At 49.7% G+C, this 20,175-nt stretch overlaps 6 protein-coding genes across 6 annotated transcripts; 5 read left to right on the top strand and 1 right to left on the bottom strand.

Moving 5' to 3' along the window:
* Positions 1-337: 337 nt before the first annotated feature.
* Positions 338-752, top strand: Pmar_PMAR001213 (60S ribosomal protein L39, putative; the record flags this gene model as incomplete). The annotated part of the gene is made up of 3 exons (XM_002780574.1): positions 338-340; positions 451-554; positions 604-752. The coding sequence occupies 3 exons, from the start codon at positions 338-340 to the stop codon at positions 650-652; spliced, it is 156 nt and encodes a 51-aa protein (XP_002780620.1). The 3' UTR covers positions 653-752.
* A 1,382-nt stretch (positions 753-2,134) lies between these two features.
* On the bottom strand, positions 2,135-2,359 carry Pmar_PMAR001212 (hypothetical protein; the record flags this gene model as incomplete). Its single annotated transcript, XM_002780573.1, has 1 exon — positions 2,135-2,359. The coding sequence occupies one exon, from the start codon at positions 2,357-2,359 to the stop codon at positions 2,135-2,137; it is 225 nt and encodes a 74-aa protein (XP_002780619.1).
* A 1,734-nt stretch (positions 2,360-4,093) lies between these two features.
* Positions 4,094-9,908, top strand: Pmar_PMAR001211 (RNA and export factor binding protein, putative; the record flags this gene model as incomplete). The annotated part of the gene is made up of 24 exons (XM_002780572.1): positions 4,094-4,235; positions 4,287-4,467; positions 4,513-4,607; positions 4,654-4,736; positions 4,778-4,890; positions 4,938-5,035; positions 5,080-5,153; positions 5,200-5,345; positions 5,414-5,739; positions 5,787-5,984; positions 6,008-6,173; positions 6,218-7,512; positions 7,558-7,667; positions 7,859-7,998; positions 8,044-8,172; positions 8,226-8,381; positions 8,435-8,544; positions 8,592-8,698; positions 8,748-8,855; positions 8,905-9,059; positions 9,146-9,261; positions 9,306-9,410; positions 9,456-9,565; positions 9,612-9,908. The coding sequence occupies 24 exons, from the start codon at positions 4,094-4,096 to the stop codon at positions 9,891-9,893; spliced, it is 4,545 nt and encodes a 1,514-aa protein (XP_002780618.1). The 3' UTR covers positions 9,894-9,908.
* Positions 9,909-11,096: 1,188 nt separating this feature from the next.
* On the top strand, positions 11,097-12,643 carry Pmar_PMAR001210 (conserved hypothetical protein). Its single transcript, XM_002780571.1, has 9 exons — positions 11,097-11,226; positions 11,312-11,403; positions 11,469-11,549; positions 11,623-11,743; positions 11,792-11,891; positions 11,942-12,024; positions 12,072-12,133; positions 12,368-12,471; positions 12,525-12,643. Exons 1-9 carry the CDS (start codon positions 11,106-11,108, stop codon positions 12,571-12,573), a joined length of 813 nt encoding a protein of 270 aa, XP_002780617.1. The 5' UTR covers positions 11,097-11,105; the 3' UTR covers positions 12,574-12,643.
* A 74-nt stretch (positions 12,644-12,717) lies between these two features.
* On the top strand, positions 12,718-14,744 carry Pmar_PMAR001209 (eukaryotic translation initiation factor 2 subunit gamma, putative; the record flags this gene model as incomplete). The annotated part of the gene is made up of 14 exons (XM_002780570.1): positions 12,718-12,838; positions 12,888-12,943; positions 12,992-13,100; positions 13,143-13,339; positions 13,387-13,502; positions 13,547-13,649; positions 13,701-13,776; positions 13,829-13,893; positions 13,938-14,074; positions 14,124-14,235; positions 14,284-14,353; positions 14,398-14,460; positions 14,511-14,584; positions 14,628-14,744. The coding sequence occupies 14 exons, from the start codon at positions 12,718-12,720 to the stop codon at positions 14,742-14,744; spliced, it is 1,416 nt and encodes a 471-aa protein (XP_002780616.1).
* A 3,507-nt stretch (positions 14,745-18,251) lies between these two features.
* Pmar_PMAR001208 (hypothetical protein) lies at positions 18,252-19,407 on the top strand (the record flags this gene model as incomplete). The annotated part of the gene is made up of 5 exons (XM_002780569.1): positions 18,252-18,413; positions 18,708-18,747; positions 19,056-19,129; positions 19,217-19,319; positions 19,370-19,407. 5 exons carry the CDS (start codon positions 18,252-18,254, stop codon positions 19,405-19,407), a joined length of 417 nt encoding a protein of 138 aa, XP_002780615.1.
* Positions 19,408-20,175: the final 768 nt, after the last annotated feature.

Below are 20,175 nucleotides of genomic sequence, written 5' to 3'. Positions count from 1 at the left end.
GAGAGCACTGTTTGTGAGATCTAGAAACAATGTGTAAGCCTGGTACAGCTATAAGACTGCAGGACTTCTGCGGCCGAAGTTCGAAAACAACGAGTCGTGAAATGCAACAAAGACATTATTCAGAGAAGGTTCGGTGTAGTAAATGGTCCTATTACTGCTCAATGGACGTATAGTAATATCACTACTCCACCATAGATAAATCGACCATCACATAATCAATGGAACAGGCACTCCAAGTAAGATGGGATCTCGCGCTGAGGTGCGCTTTTCTAAATCGATCACGTGATCGATTGGCATCTCGGCATGAGGCGATAGACAATCCAGCCGTCCAATCAGCATGGTAATAAGGGTCTTGATGATTGACTTACCTTTCACTCTTCACATTGTGTATTCACGTGTCATCTGACTGTTCCGTTATGTCTACCGGCTCTCATCGTTATCTATGTTTAGGGTTCCATCAAGTCCTTCAAGACTAAGAGAACTTTGGGCAAGAAGATCAAGCAGAATCGCCCTCTGCCTCAGTGGTTCCGTATGAGGACCAACAATACCATCAGGTAATACCAGCCAACACCCACTCTCTCCCTCCCTCACGTTTTATCACAGGTACAACGCTAAGCGTCGTCACTGGAGACGCACTAAGATTGGTATCTAAGCATTGGTCCTGGGTAGTAATCCTACCTCACACTGGCTATCACCTCAAGTACGACTCTACACTGTTGGAGCCTTACTGCTGATTATTGCTGGACGCCGATACCTCTTCGTGTTGTGTTGAGCCAGTCTGGGCTTGGGTATTTGTATACGCGTACTTACGCAGGTGGTTGACTTGTCGGATAGTCATATCATCTCTAAGTAGTCCGCAATAGACGTGGAGTCTTTACTCACCGACTACCCCTACTCGTGGGGTAGTCGGCCTTTCAAACTCGTATAACTACTAATGTTGCCTATGATGACTAACTGTGAAGGTCTCGTTCGTCTGACTTTAGATGTGGAGATATAATGACAACCACCCATAGCCTGAGGCATTTCAATTCTCTGTGTATTAGCCTAGGATGACTAACTGTGAAGGTCTCGTTCGTCTGACTTTAGATGTGGAGATATAATCACAACCACCCATAGCCTGAGGCATTTCAATTCTCTGTGTATTAGCCTAGGATGACTAACTGTGAAGGTCTCGTTCGTCTGACTTTAGATGTGGAGATATAATCACAACCACCCATAGCCTGAGGCATTTCAATTCTCTGTGTATTAGCCTAGGATGACTAACTGTGAAGGTCTCGTTCGTCTGACTTTAGATGTGGAGATATAATCACAACCACCCATAGCCTGAGGCATTTCAACTGACTGTGTATTAGCCTATGATGACTAACTGTGAAGGTCTCGTTCGTCTGACTTTAGATGTGGAGATATAATCACAACCACCCATAGCCTGAGGCATTGAATGTCAAGTTGATGATGAACAAACCCTGTATGGAATCTCGTTAACCTGAGTTCTAGTGAAGATTACCTTTAATATCACTGAAATACAATGCAGTAGGGATGATGATCACATACCTCACTGGAGGCTCTACTAGAGTAGTAGCCGCTGAACAGTATTACCAAGATCTGCACTGATCCTATAGTAAATTGATCGGTATCATCGTGATGACAACATTACACGAATCTGGAGACGACTCGAGTCGCCGTTGACCAGTTCATCTACCAAGATCTGCACTGATTAGTACCGATTAGGGGAAGCTCTTCCTTGGTTGTAGTTCCAATAGCATCGATATGACATTGAGCTCTTTGTGTCGTTTATGTTCATTTTGATTCGCCTTGCGGTTCATGTTGCATTTAATTCTATCTGTGTTGTGTTGATACAACCTGAAGTGGTTTATTCGGGGAGCAGTCGAGAAATGGGTCCAGGGATGAAGTCTTATACAGGTAGGTAGTGAATGGGCAATCAGATTGACAACTCCATGCACGTCTATACCCCCTCGACATCGTACTGAGTTTAATCGCCTTATATGGGAACTCAGAGCAACACTAGCGGCCGAAGTCTGAGCCTTACGAGAAGAGTTGCAGCAAGTGAAGGGGGGAGGGCCGCTTCCTTCAGTGCGACTACTGTTGGAGTCTACTGAGAATCGAGGCGTTCGAGTCAGAGACATGACTGTTCTTGGCTTAGGGACGACACCTTTGCCCCTAAAAGGGTCTCAGATGCCCCCACCCAAGCTGATTTGGAAGCGACAGCCCTTATAGCTACGCTCAAGTCCTTAGGGGGTATATCACCGAGCGAGAGGGCTGCACCGGCGGCTAGGCCAGTGACGAGGCTGAACAGCTTGCCCTCGACTACGTTGCCCATGCTCATGCCGATGGGGCGCATGGCGATCAGTTTGGGTAGCCGTTGATGCTACTCGATATCACTCCCTTGATCGATCCCGGGATGCGGAGTTTTACTACCCAAATCTGCTAGTATTATGCGCTATCTACAATTTAAGAGGTCTTGAGAATGCCTCGTTGCAGGCCGAATGGGAGGCACTCCGCTTCACTTCGCCAACTCGTGATGCCCCCGGCCTACTATGCCTCTCTCTCGACCCCACACAGATGGTATAAGGCTGATTGGAAGGGCCTGCGGCGAAGCGAGTGTACGCCGGAAGGCACCTCTGAAGGGCCGGCCTGCAATGACCCTCGATGTGCGTTACACTCGAGCTGAGAATCCCATCGTTCACCAAGAGAGAGAACAGTACGGCTGACGAGGCAGTAGCTGTAGGTCTCGAGGGAATTCAATTCAACATCGTGAAATGCATAAGACGATTCTGACCCACTCTAAAATGGGCCGAGTGTTTCACTGCATCGCTAAGCTCTTAGTGGATGAGGGTATCCACCGACCGGGTGGGGTTCGTGGAACCCTCGGGTGTCGCCTACCATTACCGTGTTGTCCTACGGAGTTCAGGGGCGCTGTCTGAGTGCTTGTTCGTCTCGAGATGGTCTTGGGGTCTGCGCATTGGCTCAGCACGACTAAGATGAAGTCGGTGGAGGTACAGGGCAGCATGAGAGCCCCGAAGCCCCTGAAGATTTGCTCGAGGTGAACCCTGTCCTGTTTGCCGATCTACCCTGTAACGTGCGAGCCCATAATCCCCGGCAGGAGGTGATGATAAGGAACAGGCTACGTAGTGGAGGACGCCGAAGTGGCCAAGTGTTGGTAGCGTGAATAATTAAAATGAGGTCGTAGTCAAACTGTGATATTTCCTATGTTCTCTACAGGGGTGTTGAGTTTAAAATGATAAGTGGTATGTCCTGTACACCGTCTTTTCCTAACTAGAAAGATGTTGAACATGGCTCGAAATAAATTTGGAATATTTGTCTTATTTCTTCAGAACTAAGCATAATGGCGGTTCGAAACGCCTCCTAGCATAGTACGTAGTGTTTCAAATTTCGGAGCGCTGTATAGTTGTTGTATCAGTGAAGACGACCAGAATGAGGCGCCTCTCTAGAGAGGTGTGTTGAGTTTCTGCTCACTCTCATGACTCGGCTCCCACAGTTCTGTTCTCACTATCTATAAGTATTGTCACCAGTATGACCATTTTGAGCTTCTCAGGACTACACCAGCTGGTGCGGACCTCTGTAGTACCCCTATGCCTTGCATTGCGAGTTTATCGCCGATGTAGTTACACAAAGACCAGCATCAACAGCATCAGCACCGATCGGAGCATCCCTCGTTGTGGTTGAGGGGCGGGTCTTCTGAGATCCACAGAAGCCCCGAGGTACCCGGACAGGACAGGCCTGTCTATCTAGAAGCGGCCAGAAAATACAGTGGCGATGCTTTGCTGGAGCAGCGAGGGTAGTATGATAAGGAAAGTAATAGGCTGAAAGGTCTCTCTCAGGAATGCTGAAGCTCACATGATGTTTTCGCTTCCTCCCGTTACCGGACCGATACCGGTCGTAGCCCAGAGTTGCCTTCAGGAGGCGGAGGAGGGCACTCGTTACGGTCAGATAGCTGCTTAGGTTCATTTCATGTCACATTTCAAGTTGGGCTCATCCCACTCCGATTCCCCGCTCCCCCAATCAGGGCCATCCCTATGAAATTGTCATTCTTGGTATTTATCATCTACAGGGTATGACCTCAGGATACTCCTATAAGCTCTCTAGGTGGGGTTGTGTTGAAGTCTGGGCGCAGAAGCATTTGGCCAATTTTCACATGCCATCGATTTCGCCACGGCGCAGTGCTGCCACCGCAGCAGCGGCTAAGCCTGCTTCGGGTATCCTTCTGTTACGGTCTTCGAGTTGATGGTAGTATTCCCTGTTCTCAGCCCGTGGAGGTACGTCAAAGGCCTCCGGAGAGACCCAAGACGAGCTCGCTCTGGACGAGGGTCGTTGGAGCCTCTTTGATGCGGTGCGCCACTTGACCACTGTCACCGAAGCCAGTCACCATAGCCGAGTTCTGATGGCTATCAGCTATTCGAATCCAGATTCCAAACCTGAGCATCTCATGTAATGAGCCTGGCATGTGCAGTAGCCTCTTCCCGCTTGGCTCAGAGAGAGGTTCCAAGAAGGGCTCATGAAATGGTTGCAAGGTCGTCAGAACATCAAGGCGCAGCGACTGAGGGATGGACAGGAGCCCGAGCCTCTGAGTATCTGCATGGCATCAGCAACTTCCCCTCTGACCTAACTCGTCAGGTCATATGGACGAGTACGGCGCGGTGTCGGGCCTCGTCCTCCCTTGCTCATACGAAGTGGACTCGGGGGCCCATCAGTTCTGGGTAGTTACGGCCACTTACGTTTCCTGTGTATTTTCTGAAAGATCCTCATGCTTCTGGAAGGGTCCAACCCGGCTCTGGCAAGGACGGCGGAATGGGCTGAGACCTTCGCTGTGGAGTCACCCAGTGAGAACAGCCGGCCCAAGGTTGGCATACTGTAGTACCTGGGAGGTCTCCGCTGAGGCGAGTACTGCCTCGTATTAGGATGTTCTCCGAACTCCGTACAACCCAGCTCTTGCAAGGCCTCCACTTTTGCTCTATGCAGCCACTCGAAGGCACTCCTCTTAGAGGGGAGGACAAGAGTGAGCTGTCATGCCAGCTGCAGCAGAGAGCCATTGCCTCGTAGATGCCTTGGTCGACGCTGCACACGAGCAAGATAAGGTCTCCAGTGCTCTGTGGATCATCTATCGGAACATGCTGGTAGTACTAGCAGGAACGAGCCTAGTGGATCTGCTAGGCCCATCAGACCCTCGTGCAGAAGGCTTCGGAAAGTGTAAGTGGAAGCCCCTCTTCTGTGGAGCTGTACAATTACGTTATGGAGAACACAGGGCTGCTTCCTTCTCCTGAGGCTATGGCGGTCATTGACACACTGGCAGACGAATACATTTTGAGGTGATGAGACTCTATGAAAACTGACGGGGGATTGCTCCTTGCCTTCTGCAGTGCTCCAGAGTTCGTAGATCTGCTGGTTGGCGTCACCCCAACTGTCACCACGCTGGAGGAGGATCTTTGCTGGCCAATGGCTCCACAATTGATATACTGACATCATCACTAATGACTCCCATGCCCTTTCTCGTGACCTTCATGAACATCTTGCGTTCTCCTGCCCTACATGCTTCTCGTATAGAGATTGCCTTATTGATCGGCCGGTCCATGCCAGGGAGGAGCATAGCCCTCAGTAGGCGACGGGCCATCGAGCAGCCCGTGGTGGCAGTAGTCAGCAGAGTAGGCGGCAACAGCCCAGTCACACAGGAGGACCATAGTGGTGCGATCGTGGATGTTCCTAGTAGGGCTTCCCATATTCCATTTGGGGGCGCATATCATCGTCATCAGATGATCCTTCTATGCCCACCATAGTCTCTCCTGGGGGCCCACCTAGTGCAACGGTAGCCGGGAACGGCCAATTAGTCCAGCGAGACGAAGCCGCAGTGGAGGTGACGAGGGAGGACAAGTGGCGGCAGCGAGTACCATTTCGGAACCCCATGGAAATGCATGTCCTTGCAGTACAGAAGCTGGCCAGTGGCTGTGCAGGTGAGTTCAATACCGGTCGCTAGGCTCCTGGACGGTCGGCTCAGCACCGGTGGGTGGAAGCGGACGAGTGAATCTCCTCGATGAGGTCGATTGGGGAAGAGTCCCTCCTACCTGGGAAGGGCTAAAGCCCACGACTTTGAAGATGGCAGAAAATCTAACTGTTCGACAGATAGCCATACTCCTCAATGCGTGAGTTGATTCAAATGGCATTATGGTCTAGTCGTCCTGTTCAGGTATGCTAAAGCAGGAATGGGGGACCGGCAGGTGTTCTATACCCTCACCCAGCACTTTTCCGCACGGTTGGGTTCCTCACCGAAGTCGATACTCGGCGTTCGGCCTCAGGATGTCGGGCTGGTTGCTCATGCCTGCCAAAAGGTACAGTTCAAGAACGAATTCCTCTTCACTAAACTGCGAAAAGTGGTGGTTCGAATGGTAAAACAGAATCGAGAGATCTCACCCCAGACACTTTCGCTCATCCTTACGGGATTCGTCAAACTCAAATTCATAGGCGATGGCGAGCTCCTGCATAGTTTGGGCACCGCAGCTTTGCGAGTCCTTAACCAATTCACGATTCGAGACTCCGCTGTATTAATGATGACCTTCAGTCAAGCGTGTCCACTTGATGAGCGCAGTAGGGACGTCTTCATGCAAGTATACCAAGCACGAGATCGTAGCGGTCAGCTTGAGAACATAGCGGCAACGGTGCCTATCATGGTCTCCCTAGCCAACTTAGCGACCTGGCAACCTGAACTCGCAATGAGCCTGCTGCGAGATGACAGTAGTGTGGCTGAAGCCTTCGCTGCCGCGGTATCGTCCTGTGCGATCATCCACTTGGCCAACGGTGTTCAAGCCCTGGCTAGTCTAGCTGCTGGTGGTTTCCTGCCTCCCTCTGTCGACATCAAGGCGATATTCAAAGCGACTTCTGACCGGCTCTGCGCAGATCTCGATGTGAAGCTCCCTCAAAGTGCCATAGTACAGCTGAGTGCCGCCTTTACGAAACTAGGGGGGATCGGCTGGCAGGATATCTTCACTCGTATTCTCAAAGATTCCATCGGCCTGGATCTCACTTCTGCGGTTGCGGTGTTCCATGGTTTGGCTGGACAGAACATGAGTGAGAAAGCATGGATAGAAAGAGAGATTCTCAACAGGCTCGACGCGGTGAGGTTGAAGGACGCCCAGACAACGTGCATGCTCCTCTATGGCTTAGCCAAGCTGGATATGGCAGTGGAGGCGGCTAGGGTGTGTCGACAGGTCAACGAAAGGATCCTGCGGGGACTAGGCGTGCAAGGTCTGAGCAACCTGGTATATGGCATGGCCTCCGTTTGGCACACGTGCGGGCTGAGTCAAGAGGAGCAGGATGCAGTAGCCAGCGTGCTGACAATGGGAATCGATAGGCTCTCCATTGTTGGCACTGAGGATGATCAGCAACGATCCTCAATAGAGATAGCTGGTCAGCTCCGTGTCGTCGTCCAGCTGTCTATGGCCTCACTCGCCGAGTCGATCAGCATGGATTTGCTACTGTGGATCGGTAGGAAGCAATGGAACTGCTATCACCCTGTATATACCTGCTCAGGTCGGCTCATACAATGGTCCTCATGTCAGAAGCCAAACAGTGTGAAGTCCAGTTTCTTCCATAGAGAAGTTGCCACCAGCATGAGAGGAGTTATTCTGGACTCCTTCGAAGTGGTGGAGGAGGTGTCCGTTCCTCCCTATTGGATAGACATTCTCCTCATACCGTCTCACGATCATGCAGCCATGTCGGATCGAGGCGCCTCCACGTCGGTGTTTCCGAACACTTCGTGACGTTTCTGAACACTCCGTTGCTCTTGGGTTCTCAACCGTGGAGTACCTCGGAGCTGTGTCAGGTGGAGTAGGTTAGCATGGCGTCTACTGCGGAGTCGACAGCGACATCTGGAGGCCCCCCGATAGACACTTTCAGCGGTCCTGCCTTCGGCTTCCTGGCTAATCACTACGAGTCATCAGTCCGAGGTTTCTGTCCGGGTCGGGACGAGACGTACGTTCATGGTCGTCGTTCAGCGTGTCGGGTACGTTCTTTCAGGACTTCCTTCGCAGAATTTCCGACGGCCGCTTCTGCCATCAATGCGATGCGAGAGGGATTGGATCCCGACGTGTGGAAGAAGTGCAGACTGAAGATTGTCATCACCGTTTTGCGGGACAAGTTCGCAAGGTGTGTGCCCCCATGCCCTTCCCTCGTTTCGATTGGAACGGAGTGTTTCCTAGGCATCCGGAGCTGGCTGATGAGTTGGTCGCTACAGGCAAGCGGAGTCTGCTCTTCGACTGCAGTCCCGACGACTCCCAAGCTCTCGAACGCCAAGGTCTACCTCCGGACGAAGGAGCTTTCTGGGGATGCAGTAGAGACACCGGTTCCCTCAGAGGGTGAGGAGCAACTCCACATGGATTTGGCGAGGCTCGATGGAGTATCTGTTCAGCCAGAACCAGCTCGGCCGCATGCTTTCTACTATCCGGACAGACATACAAGACTCGCCGGACACAGCACGCTTGCTATGGCTCCACGCTGTTATGAACGTGGTCAAGCAAGGTTACTGTAGTTGGCAATCTAGACTGAACGTGAGCTTCATTCTTCAGACACAGCGTCACCAATTCGACTGACCGAGGTGAAAGAAGGCCGTTCTGTTGCTACACACAATGTCGGCAACGCTGTGTGTACTTTAGGAAAGGTGGAAACTTGCGATGTGAGGAGCACTGCGCGATCGTTCCGGTTCTCCATTGTCTTTGAAGTAGGTTATTGCTTTGCATCCATCAACATCTAGGCATCACGCCATGCTTGTCTACGCAGCAGGGTTTAAGAATCCCACAGACTCGAAGTGGAGAGAGAACGCTCTCGACCAAGTGATATGGCAATATGCTCCTCTGGCGATGCCACTTCGCCGCCTTCCAGGTCTATGCCATTGATCTTCATTCGAAGTTCGGCACATTTGTCGGCGAGAAGGGCGATGTGAAGATCGAAGCCTTTGTCCCTCGAGTACTGGGCGAACGAGATCAGCTACGTCTCGGAGCCAGCACTAGACACTATGAAGTCAAAGTGGATCATGGGTACGTAGCCACATACCTCAACAGTTGGCTTCTCGAAGCACGATGTCTGTTGGGAACAACGTTCGGAGGTATTCTGGTTCGTGTAGGGCGGCCTTGGCTGAGCTGAAGAAAATGGAGTACAAGTTGGACAAGGAAATCAAGGATATGGGAGGGAAGATCGATAACCCGTTGAAGGAGGTCGAGGAAGAGCGGTCGAAGTCGAGTGAGTCCATAGTCAAGGTGAATGTTCAAGTCAGTTATGCTCAGGTACGGTGTACATGGGGAATCTCTCTTACTCTTCGACCAAGGAGGATATTGAGAAATTCTTCCAGCAAGAAGATTTGCGAGTTTCCGGAGTGCGGCTGCCTGGAGGTAACGTCCTTTTGGTTTGAGTGCTGCTAATTTGGTTATCGTCAGGTGAAGATAAAGTGGCAAGTCGAGGATTCGCCTTCGTGGAATTCTCTAGGGAGTCAGACATGAGGAATGCCATAGCTTTGCTTGATGGAGCCACCCTAGATTCACGAAAGGTAGCTCGTTCCAGCGCATCATGCTTCCAAAGCTGCGTTGCTTTAGATCAGACTGAAAGTAGCAGAGGAGAGACAGTCGAGGCCTCGAGATGAGCGAAGAGGAGGAGGGGACCACTCCTCGCGTCGTCGAGAGCTTAGCTTCAATGACAGAAGCCGTAGTCGACGGTATAGTCGGAGCCGCAGTCGTGAGAGGCGTCGGAGGAGGTCCACAAGCAGGAGTAGAGACCGAAGGAGACGCAGCTCGAGCTGGAATAGGGAACATAGAAGTCGGAGTGATCGTGAAACGAGGCAGCGGAGCCCAGGGCGGACATCACACCGACGCGATTAGTTTCTTCTCCTTGGCATACTGAACGACTTTGGTTGATATATGAAAACTTCCTGAGTATGCTTGTAGAACAATGAGCCTCACTGAGTGGGGCTGTCTGTTCTGTAAGCTTCAAGTCACCGTACATGTGAATACAATCTCGGACAGTCATTAACGAAGAGAATGGGCAAGGGGACATAAGGAACAGCGATCAGCACGGATCCTGCCGTGGGCTCAGATCACAGAACACGGCCTTGGTCTGGTCTTGGGGTTTGTTGGGGTCGACGAACATGTTACGGCTTATTGTGTCTGCGATCGATGCCATTAGTACTTACTTCAGATCATCACCCAAATGGCGGGGGATCCACCCGCTACGAATATTCTATAATCTTCTATTTCGTTAACGTGATTTTGGAGAATTTGACATAATTGCGTTCGGACTCCGGTAGGGCATGAGTCCAATGATATCTTCGATGATACGTTGGCGAGCTATCGCGAAATCCCTCCCCAGATGAACGTAGAAGACCTGGTATGCTACCACCCATCATCAGCAATCCTGCAACATGAACTTTATTATTTCTGTTCCCACGCGAATCATTTAATGAGCACCTCGATTGCCAAGTAGCTAGAATCAAAGCGAAAATCAAAATGAATTGACGGCACTGTCAGAAGCACAGCCTATCCACTCGAAGCATCTACGTTTGGTCTGGCATACTGCAAGGGATTCCTGATAAGAGTGGATAAGTGGATAACTGTCCACCCTCCGGGTGGATGAGTACACATGCCGGTAACTGTCCTGATACTGGGTAACTGCGGAGAGTGGATAAGATACTCCTAGTCACACGGGGGAGTCTTATTGAGCCTCTTACAATGGCACACAGTCTCCTTTAAGATCCAGTATAATTCCCCTCGTCCACATGTTAAGACACTATTAATTAAATGCTAGCGTAGCCAGTACACCTAAACCCCGACGTCCTTAGTCGATCGTAAACTATTCGGCGATTGCGAATCTTCGCATAGTCTGAACTGAACCCTTGGCCGCTGGCCTGAGACCACTTCAATGAAGTGGGCCTTGGACATTACACAAACCTTGCTTTAGTTCGAAGCGTACGGCACCCACAAGTCTAGGACGATTATGGGCGGGCGAGAGGGACCAAAACCGGAGAATCTCACGCAACCACATAATCGTCGACTCTTCTCTGATCTTTCACCCAATCCTTGAGCATACTCTCCGGTATGTCTTCTGCCACTGCATCCTGGAGCGACATTGCCAAGAAGGCAGCCCAACCATCATCCGGACCGGTCCGGAAAGTCCGCGGGACTCGGACTAGAAGGGATGATCCCGTTCCTCTCACTGGTACTACAGGGCCACATCGTTTGAGCTATCGGTTAGTGTGTGGCACAGAAATTGATAGAAAAACCGACAAATATGGTCTGAGCAGGTCCTGAGGACAAGGACATGGATATCGTGCTTGACCCCGTAGAGATGGCCGCGGCTGAAATCGACTACGAGCCTATGGAGACTGACTCGAAGGTACTAAGGCGATAGGTCAGTGCATAGGAGACCTCGATGTGGCAGCAGGGAGCCTTATAGTTCAGGAGGGATACTCTAAACCATCGTTTAAGCCCGTGACTGCTGAGGAAGAGGAGCGGGGAATGCGAGAGGTTCGAAGGATTGCGGTAGGCTCGAGGACTCTCGGAGACGCCTCTCACACAAACTCCAGTAAAACGCTGGAACTATGTAATCCTGAAGGTTCCTCCTCACCGAATGACCCCGCTTCGTAATAGCTGGTTGAAGCTATTGGAGCCTCTAGTCCAGCATATGAAACTTCAGGTCAGGATGAACACCAAACGACGTTGTGTCGAGATGAGACGTAGTACAGTGGTGGCGGCCGGCTCCTAGTACTCAAGTTTCTATACAGGTGGTCCTGGTGCTGAGGTTAACTCTCTTCAGAAGGGCGCTGATTTCATAAAAGCCTTTATGCTCGGCTTTGACATTCAAGACGCCATCGCCTTGCTGAGGTAGGCCTCCGAAGGATCACTGCGAAGGGGGATGGATTGTCGTTTGCAAGATTGGATGATCTTTTCCTTGAGTCATTTGAAGTTAAGGATGTCAAGCGGCTCACTGGTGATCATCTATCTCGATGCATTGGACGTAGTACCGCTACTGGAAGGCGCCTAGCGTCGAAAGTCATTGGTTAGGCATTGCTGGTAAGGATGGTAAGACCAAGTACGCCATTGAGAACTCCACTCGGACGCGAATTGTAAGTCAGCAGCAGTGTGGGCAAATATACACAACTACATGTGTCGGTGACAATATGAAAATTATGAGGATTTTTTTGAAAAATATTATTGGTTTTCTATCATTCCGCCCTAATTCGGGTAAAAACTCTTATAATTAGTGTGGAAACTCCTGAGCTCGGCTGAGGAAAGCGGACATACATTCCAACACTGGTCCGTAGTGTTCCCGTGTAGCATTTAATGCACTTGCTTGACAGGTGCTTGCCGAAGACAAGATTCACCTGCTTGGTTCTTTCACGAACATCCGTCTGGCAAGGGATGCTATTTGCAGTCTGATCCTAGGGAGCCCACCTAGTAAAGTGTAATTTACCTCTCAGTGCTCTCCGACCTTCTCACAGTTCATACTACTGTTAGATACCAAAGGCTGCGTACTGTCAGCAAACGTGTTCAAGAGCGTCTGTAGATATAACCTTTACACTCTGGCGACTTTACCATTTCCATAACGACATCTTGTACTACGTTTCTCGCTCCCATGCTGGGATGTTTTTTGATTCAACCTCGTGCGCTGAGTCTCTCCCCAGCCCTTCTTCCCTTTCTTGCCACCATCATGCCTACCGCCGCGCCCACTGCTGACGGTCTTGCAGTACAGGATTTGACCAACTTGGATGTCAGCAAGCTCACGCCTCTATCTCCCGAGGTTATCTCGCGACAAGCGACCATCAACGTTGGTAAGCATGGTCGGACCTTCTGAGTTTACTACTCTTACTACGGCTGTAGGTACCATTGGCCATGTCGCCCACGGCAAGTCGACTGTCGTTCGAGGTCTATCGGGGGTAGGGCATCGTCCCTATCAGCTGTTACGCTCACTGATCACATTGTAGGTTATGACTATTAGATTCAAACAAGAGAAGGAGCGCAATATTACTATCAAGCTGGGATACGCTAACGCTAAAATTTACAAGTGCCAGAATCCCGACTGTCCTAATCCTAGTAGAGCAATTGCGCCCTTGCAACTGTAGACTGTCATTACAGGTAGTTACACTTCCCACGGATCTGCCTATCCTGATCGCTACACTGATGAGCACGGCGAATGGGTTGTCGTCCGTCACGTATCCTTCGTGGATTGTCCTGGTCATGATATTCTCATGGCTACTATGCTTAATGGTGCTGCAGTAATGGACGCTGCCATGCTGCTCATTGCTGCCAACGAGAAGTGCCCTCAACCACAGGTGATACTAGGCATCTCGCTCTGCTACCTGAAAAGCTACTTCCACAGACTTCCGAACATCTGGCCGCCGTCGAGATAATGCGACTCCGACATTTGATCATACTCCAGAACAAGGTGGAACTGGTTACTGAGGCTGAGGCCCAGCAGCAGTATGCCGATATTCGGTATGATCACATCAGACTGGCCTTCTAGAATCCACTGTCATCAGAAACTTCGTCAAGGGTACTGTGGCCGACTCCGCGCCGGTTGTGCCCATCTCGGCCGTGCTTCGATATAACTTGGATGTCGTAGCCGAGTATCTTTGCACTCAAGTACGCGACTGGTCACTCTGCGTCGTCAGAGCATCTTGATTGCGATTCTAGATTCCTATTCCCGTTCGTGATTTCACTTCGTCCCCCCAAATGATCATCATTCGGTCATTCGATGTTAATAAGCCTGGTGAGACTAATACATTCTTCTCATGCAAGTTCAACAGTGTGCTCGAGTTCAGGGCAAGACGCTGAAGAGCTGATGGGTGGTGTTGCCGGTGGTAGCATCCTCAACGGTGTTCTCAAGGTAATTCTCCATATCTAACTTGAAAGCATCATTGCTCAAGTCAGGTTGGTGACGAGATCGAGATTCGACCCGGTGTTATCAGTAAGGATGATCAAGGCCACGTAACATGCCGTGCCATCAAAACTAAGGTCAAGAGTCTCCATGCTGAGAATAACGAGTTACAGTACGCGGTCCCTGGAGGGTAGTGAAAGCATATTCTAACTAGCTGAGTCTCATTCATCTCGATTCAGTCTCATCGGCGTGGGTACACAAATGGACCCCACGCTCACTCGAGCTGATCGGTTGGTCGGACACGTTCTTGGATATCCAGGCCATCTGCCTGACGTATATGACCAGATCGAGGTAGGTTGTCTGTTTTTGCTGGCTGCTAATGGCATTCGGTGGCTTTAGATCAAGTATCATCTTCTTCGTCGTCTACTTGGGGTGAAGCAAGATAGTGATGCTTCAAAGCATGGTGAAGGTAGGTGTCTACCTGAGGTTCGTGACCTCTCACTGTTTCTACAGGCTATAAGGGTCCCTCTATCACTAAGCTGAAGAACAAGGAGATCCTCATGGTCAACATCGGAAGTGGGTCTTCAATACAGTTCCTCATGTGGCATGTTATGAAGTGTCTCCAGGTACTGCAGCTGGTGGACAAATTGTGGGCACTAAGACTGAAGGATCTGTCGCCAAGGTTCAACTCGCTGTTCCTGTAAGTATACAACCTCCGATTTGTCTAGTTAGGGTGAATTCAGGTGTGCGCCAATATCGGTGACAAACTGGCTTTGAGTCGACGTATTGATAAGCACTGGCGTCTTATTGGTTACGGTGAGATTGTGAAGGGGAAGATGGTATCCAGCAAGACCGCTTAGAAAAGATGAACATTGATCGTAGCGCGACGGCAAGTTTCTCCGACACTGAGTTTTTCGAGTTGAGTCATAGCTCGACGCAACGACACTGCGCAGTTAGGCATATCACTATTCAAAGGGAGAAGAACTTGGTCGACGTCATAGCAAGGGTCCCGGAAATAAGAAACTTCCAGGGGGTTCAATGAAGAACTCGGCTGCCTGTTAGCTTGCGCGATGCAGTAATGCGGCAGAGTGTTGATTCTAAGGACTTATCAGCTTCCAACGGTATAACCGTTGCGTTGTCAATAGAATTGTAGCAGCCTGCGGCACTGCTTCAGAGGATATATCGTTCGAAGCAAAATGTGCATGCACGTAAGGACAGATTCGTTGAGTTGGTTAACCGATCCTGGAATTTGTGGAGTTTCCATCATCCAAACTCCATCGGGCGAATTGTATGCTATGTGTGCCACAAGTCCGACGCCAGCAGTGCGGTCGGCTAGACTAGTACCGATGTACAATTACGCGAGAGGCATAGCTTGGCCTTATTTATCGAGTCAAAGATGCTACTATCTGACCGGGGCGGTCGTTAACCGAGAATTTTCCTCATATTTCCACATTTTTATACGTTGTGTATTCCCGAGATAACTGTGGTGAGTTACTATTGGTTCAACATCTCGACCTATTTTCCTGGGTCCCTGGCTGGGAGCGTTCACCACTCGATAGTACGACTCTGCGACACGGTGCACCAAAACGGAATGCTGCTGACTGAAAAGTGTATTATTACCTAGTACGCTCCCCCGTGAATACGAGATTCATCTGTATTGGAATCCAGCTGTTGCTGCTAAGCTCAATCAATAGGAGAGGAGAAAATCCACCAACAGGGAAGCCATTCCGAAAGCCGCTGGTCACCAGTGGAGTTGCGTAAGTAGCTCATTATTCTTCGCACTGTCGAAAAGCTACGCTCACTGGTCGCCGATGCGATCGGGAGCGACAATGCAATTTTGAGCAGTTCCACCATATTGCCGAGAACACGCTCCTGGGGTTTTAGGAAGAGGTAGAAGCTCAACAAGTCTCCAGGCATGTCCTCCACACCGCGATCAAAGACGTCTCTCAGAAGAGCAATCTCGAGCTTTAGCGGTTAAACCGCTGCGGTTTTGCGGATACAGTTTCCTCCGGATGATAAAAACGAAATATTCCCACCAAATCATCCTCGTTCAAAAAACGGGAGCTTCCCGGGGTCCACACTCACAACTTTTCATCTGGCTTGATTTCTGATACATCTTAGCGGTAGTTTCAGCAGCGAACGCCCGCGTTGTTAGCTTTCTGTCGTCGCTGCGAAAGGTGTTGCAGCGTTAGTTTGCGGTACGATTGGGGCAGTGGTTCCTTTTCGTTGATTTCACGGAAGGCTCTGCTTCGCAGGTCGATCCTTCCGGCTAGAGTCGAGACGTTCGACACGCCTCCCGTAGAGGTTGCTGTTCTTCATGACACGTGACTGCAAACAAGCTCGCTGTAGTGACTGTTAACTTTGCACGTCGGGATGTAGTACAGAACGGCTGCAGAAAGGTGATCGATGTCACATCGACGATGTGGTACAGCAACATCGTCTACGTGAAAGTTACGGTACAGCGGATCGGTATAGCGCATCGGCCCCGTAAGAGTTAGAGTACGGTTACCCGACGGGTAACACCCGTCGTGAGCAAGTCGTGAAGATCGCAAATTGGCCAGGGTGTCGAAAAGGGGTTCCAAAACGGCGGAAAGTTTCAGAGGAAACTTTCCAGGAATTTTTCGGAAAGTTTCACAACTGGCGGGGAAGGGATATTCGTGTAATTACGAGCAAACGCGTCGACACAATTCATTGAATGAATTTCATTCTTGCAAGCCTCCGTGGGCATCATATTGCATTCGACGTAGATTTGGAGGACTACTCCGTTTGAAATCAGTAGACTTCCTCTGGAAAGGCCTTGAAGTGGGAGCTTCCATTCAAACTTTCATTAGAAAGATTCTACATCGTAGAAGACCTCTACCCAACTTCTACTAGAAGTTGGGATGGCTCAGTGTAGAATATACATACATTGAGCGGCTCATTTCGAGCCAATCATCAGCTGACAATGGCAATGTCATTGTCATTACATGTTGGATCAGAGCCCCTGACTGTCTCGCCTGGCCAGGGTCCGCGATAAACCGCCCACCTATAGCAGTCATACTGAAGGATCTAGTGTAGAATAATTATTTTCTAAGAGATCTGGCTGAATCGAGATTCTCCGCCCAGTACTTGAGATTTTAACATGAAGCGAGGTATTTCCTTTATTCGAGGCATGCTAGGACCTAGCACGAATTAGGACCTAATTGACCCTAGCAGCTAGGTAAGAGTAGCTAAGCTACTCTTTCATTCTAACCATCGTGAGGCTGTACGAGACGAATAAAAGGTCTCTAACATCGAAAATGCATACTCAGCAAAAGTTTCCTAGAAAGTTTTACTCGCGGAAAAATTTGGAAACTTCCGCGGAAATTTTCCGCGAAAGTTTCTGTGGAAAGTTTCTCAGACACCCTGAAATTGGCAGAGCCACTCACAGGCAGCAGTCGCCAACTAAAGTTTATTTGGTAAACGGTCGGCATAGAGGGGAAGCTCGGGCTAGACTACGCACGACCGGGATTTGAAGTTAGCGAAACAGGTGAATCACCGAAAACAGACCGTGTAAGAAATTGTGCCGCACAAGCGCACAACCCGCGACACCAGTGACACACAGCGTTAAAGACGAAAGACTTCAACGAAATTCAGATGAAGCGGAGCCGCGACCATGTGGCGAAGTTCCACGAAAACAGAGATATGGAGGCCGTATCCGACACGACCTGGAGTGACAGGTGCTCTTCTATTGAGGTTGAAGAGGTATTGTAAGTGTGACCAAACATGATCTGCGAATCCAGGGCCCAAGGATCCTGGGAAGGTTCGGGTCTTGGGTTCACAGTGTTTGGTCCTCTCCCACACTCCCGACCAACTGTTCAACTGATGGACAGACCTCTTTCGGTATGAAAGGACGAGTCTTAAGCGAGTAAAGCATCATTAGAGATGTAGGCAAGAGCGTCGGCATCTGATAAGTGTAGACAGTCAATTAGACGCCGAAGAGTGTTAGTGGACTCCACCACCACTCTTCGGGGCTCCATTTATTGGAGCTTGTACCTCAGCTAGTAAGATCGCTTTGAGACTGGGCATTATACGTTGCTTGTTCTTCTATCACGATGATGAACACGAGGCGAGAAGGGACGAATAGAGACTCAGTTTGAACCTACTCTCAGGGGGAGGCTTCGGCTGTTCTGAACAGCCATGAACAGTGTTCAGTGAACACTGTTCACGCATCATGCGCGAGTCACGCATCGTGCGCGAGTCACGCATGATGCGTGACGCATGCCCTTGGCACGCTGGGATGGCAACGGCAACAGGAACGGAATCATATTGCGAATTGCTATGTGTAATTTATAAGACGTCCCGCAATGCGCCTTCTAAGCGTATCGTATAACGCGATTGGTATTAATATGCCCTTCTTTCGCTGCTTCATTCTGCTTCTTGGTGTTCTTGCTGCTGGCGGGGTGACCATTAGAGATTACCAGCCTGGTGACAACATGGATTCTGAAGACTTAAAGAGCTATTGTGAAGTATTCGAATGCTTAGTAGCAGTAGATGCTCCTACCAGCAAGGTGAGCCTCCGCCAGAGTAACAACTCTATTTCTGCAATGCGCTTCTTTTGAATCAAACGTTTCGATTCATCTTGCAGTAGAACTTCTCAGTATGGAGTCCTTAGCACACTCCAGGAAGCTTCTTAGGTTGTCATTGGGGTCATTGTGATCGACATTCCATCTGTACCCCCAGCCGATGAGTTGAAAGCGATTATGGACCATATGTAGGATTCTCAAGTCAATGCTGTTACGTCTTATAGTATTGCGGAATTGTCTGTCTGGGGATCACGCCCTGTAGTAGCTCTGTTGCATCAGGCACCCAAGAAAAGAAGGCGACCTGGCCTACGTCGTCTGGGTACGTATCGTTATGGGCACATCTGATCGGTTTTATATTATTTCCATTGGAACTTCCGTCTGCTTCTATTGCGGATCAATGATGCCAAGGCAGCCTTGGTTAACTGACAATGGTTTTCGAATCAAAAATGCCTCTGCTGACCGCCGTCTGATAGAGGACGCCCATGGACTCCAAGCAGTCTTGGACTTCTGCCATCACGAGCGATGACATACTGTCAGCGTGCAAGCTATCACTGAGGAATTAGTTTTTTCAAGGAATTCCCTCGATTCAGCATGAATGTACCATAGCCTTGTCAATCGTTACTTCAGTGTGCCAGCTTGTCGTCCCTGAGTGCTCTCATGCCAGTTTACCGTTACAGAAGGCCGACGTCGTGAAGGCATCGGTGAGAAGCTCATGACGCACTTTCTGGCAGGGGCAAGTCGATGAATACGGGCTGAAAGTTCTGAGCTGTTAGTATTATTACTTTTAGGTTAGAGAGAAGCCCAAGGTTGTCGCCGTGTACCTCCATGTAGAAGCGAAGAAAAAAGAAGCTATCAAGCTGTACGAAAAGCTCGGGTTTGAAAAAGTCCTTGGTAGGGACCAACATCCTCAGCTCTACCACAAGGACCTGCCGTGTTCTCAGACCGTGGTTATGGTTTCGTATACGCATATTATATATAATGGACACGGATATGAGTCATATCGTATAACATGGATGATATACGCAGCAACAAATGGTATGGATCATATCGATGTTATTAACCATGTCTGCCGTGGCATATTCTGTTGCTACGTATGCGTGGCGTTCTACACTTTATCATCTTACGATCACTCACCGATCAATCACGCAGTCACGCATTCACGCAGTGACAAATAACTCATTTTCAATACTCAATGGAAAATTCCGTGCCGTGTTGTTAGATAAGCAAAGTGAATTGTGTAGCAGACGTTGCCAATGTCGCTACGTATGCGTGGCGTTCTACACTTTATCATCTTACGATCACTCACCGATCAATCACGCAGTCACGCATTCACGCAGTGACAAATAACTCATTTTCAATACTCAATGGAAAATTCCGTGCCGTGTTGTTAGATAAGCAAAGTGAATTGTGTAGCAGACGTTGCCAATGTCACATTGGGATATTATTGGTCGGCGATGAACATGATCTTGTCAAGACAAACTTGCAATCGTTCCATGGAGGGATTCAGGTAAGTAGTTTTAGCATATATGCCTGACAAAGTGTACATGTTGCTTTTGGTACGCCTTATTGAGAGATTCGTCCCCGTGTTCTTTCTGGTATCGCCTGGTTGTAATCAAAAATATAAGATTCTATGATAAAACTATACGTCTCAACTCCAATGCTTTACTGGTCCATAAGCTAAGCAATGCATGTTCTTGCGCCTGCCAGGCGGCGGAATCTGATCACTAGCCAGGCGCCGCCTGGCTAG

This window comes from Perkinsus marinus (assembly GCF_000006405.1).
Source record: "Perkinsus marinus ATCC 50983 genomic scaffold scf_1104296944404, whole genome shotgun sequence".
NCBI classification, from domain to species: Eukaryota; Perkinsozoa; order Perkinsida; family Perkinsidae; genus Perkinsus; species Perkinsus marinus.
This window is presented reverse-complemented; position numbering and strand designations above follow the sequence as displayed.

Bases quoted from the DNA above. Each gene is read 5' to 3' on its own strand.
- Pmar_PMAR001210 (XM_002780571.1), top strand. From the start codon at position 11,106: ATGTCTTCTGCCACTGCATCCTGGAGCGACATTGCCAAGAAGGCAGCC. The intron at 11,892-11,941 runs GTAGGCCTCCGA...GTCGTTTGCAAG, and splicing joins GACGCCATCGCCTTGCTGAG to ATTGGATGATCTTTTCCTTG. The intron at 12,025-12,071 runs GTAGTACCGCTA...GTCATTGGTTAG, and splicing joins TCTATCTCGATGCATTGGAC to GCATTGCTGGTAAGGATGGT.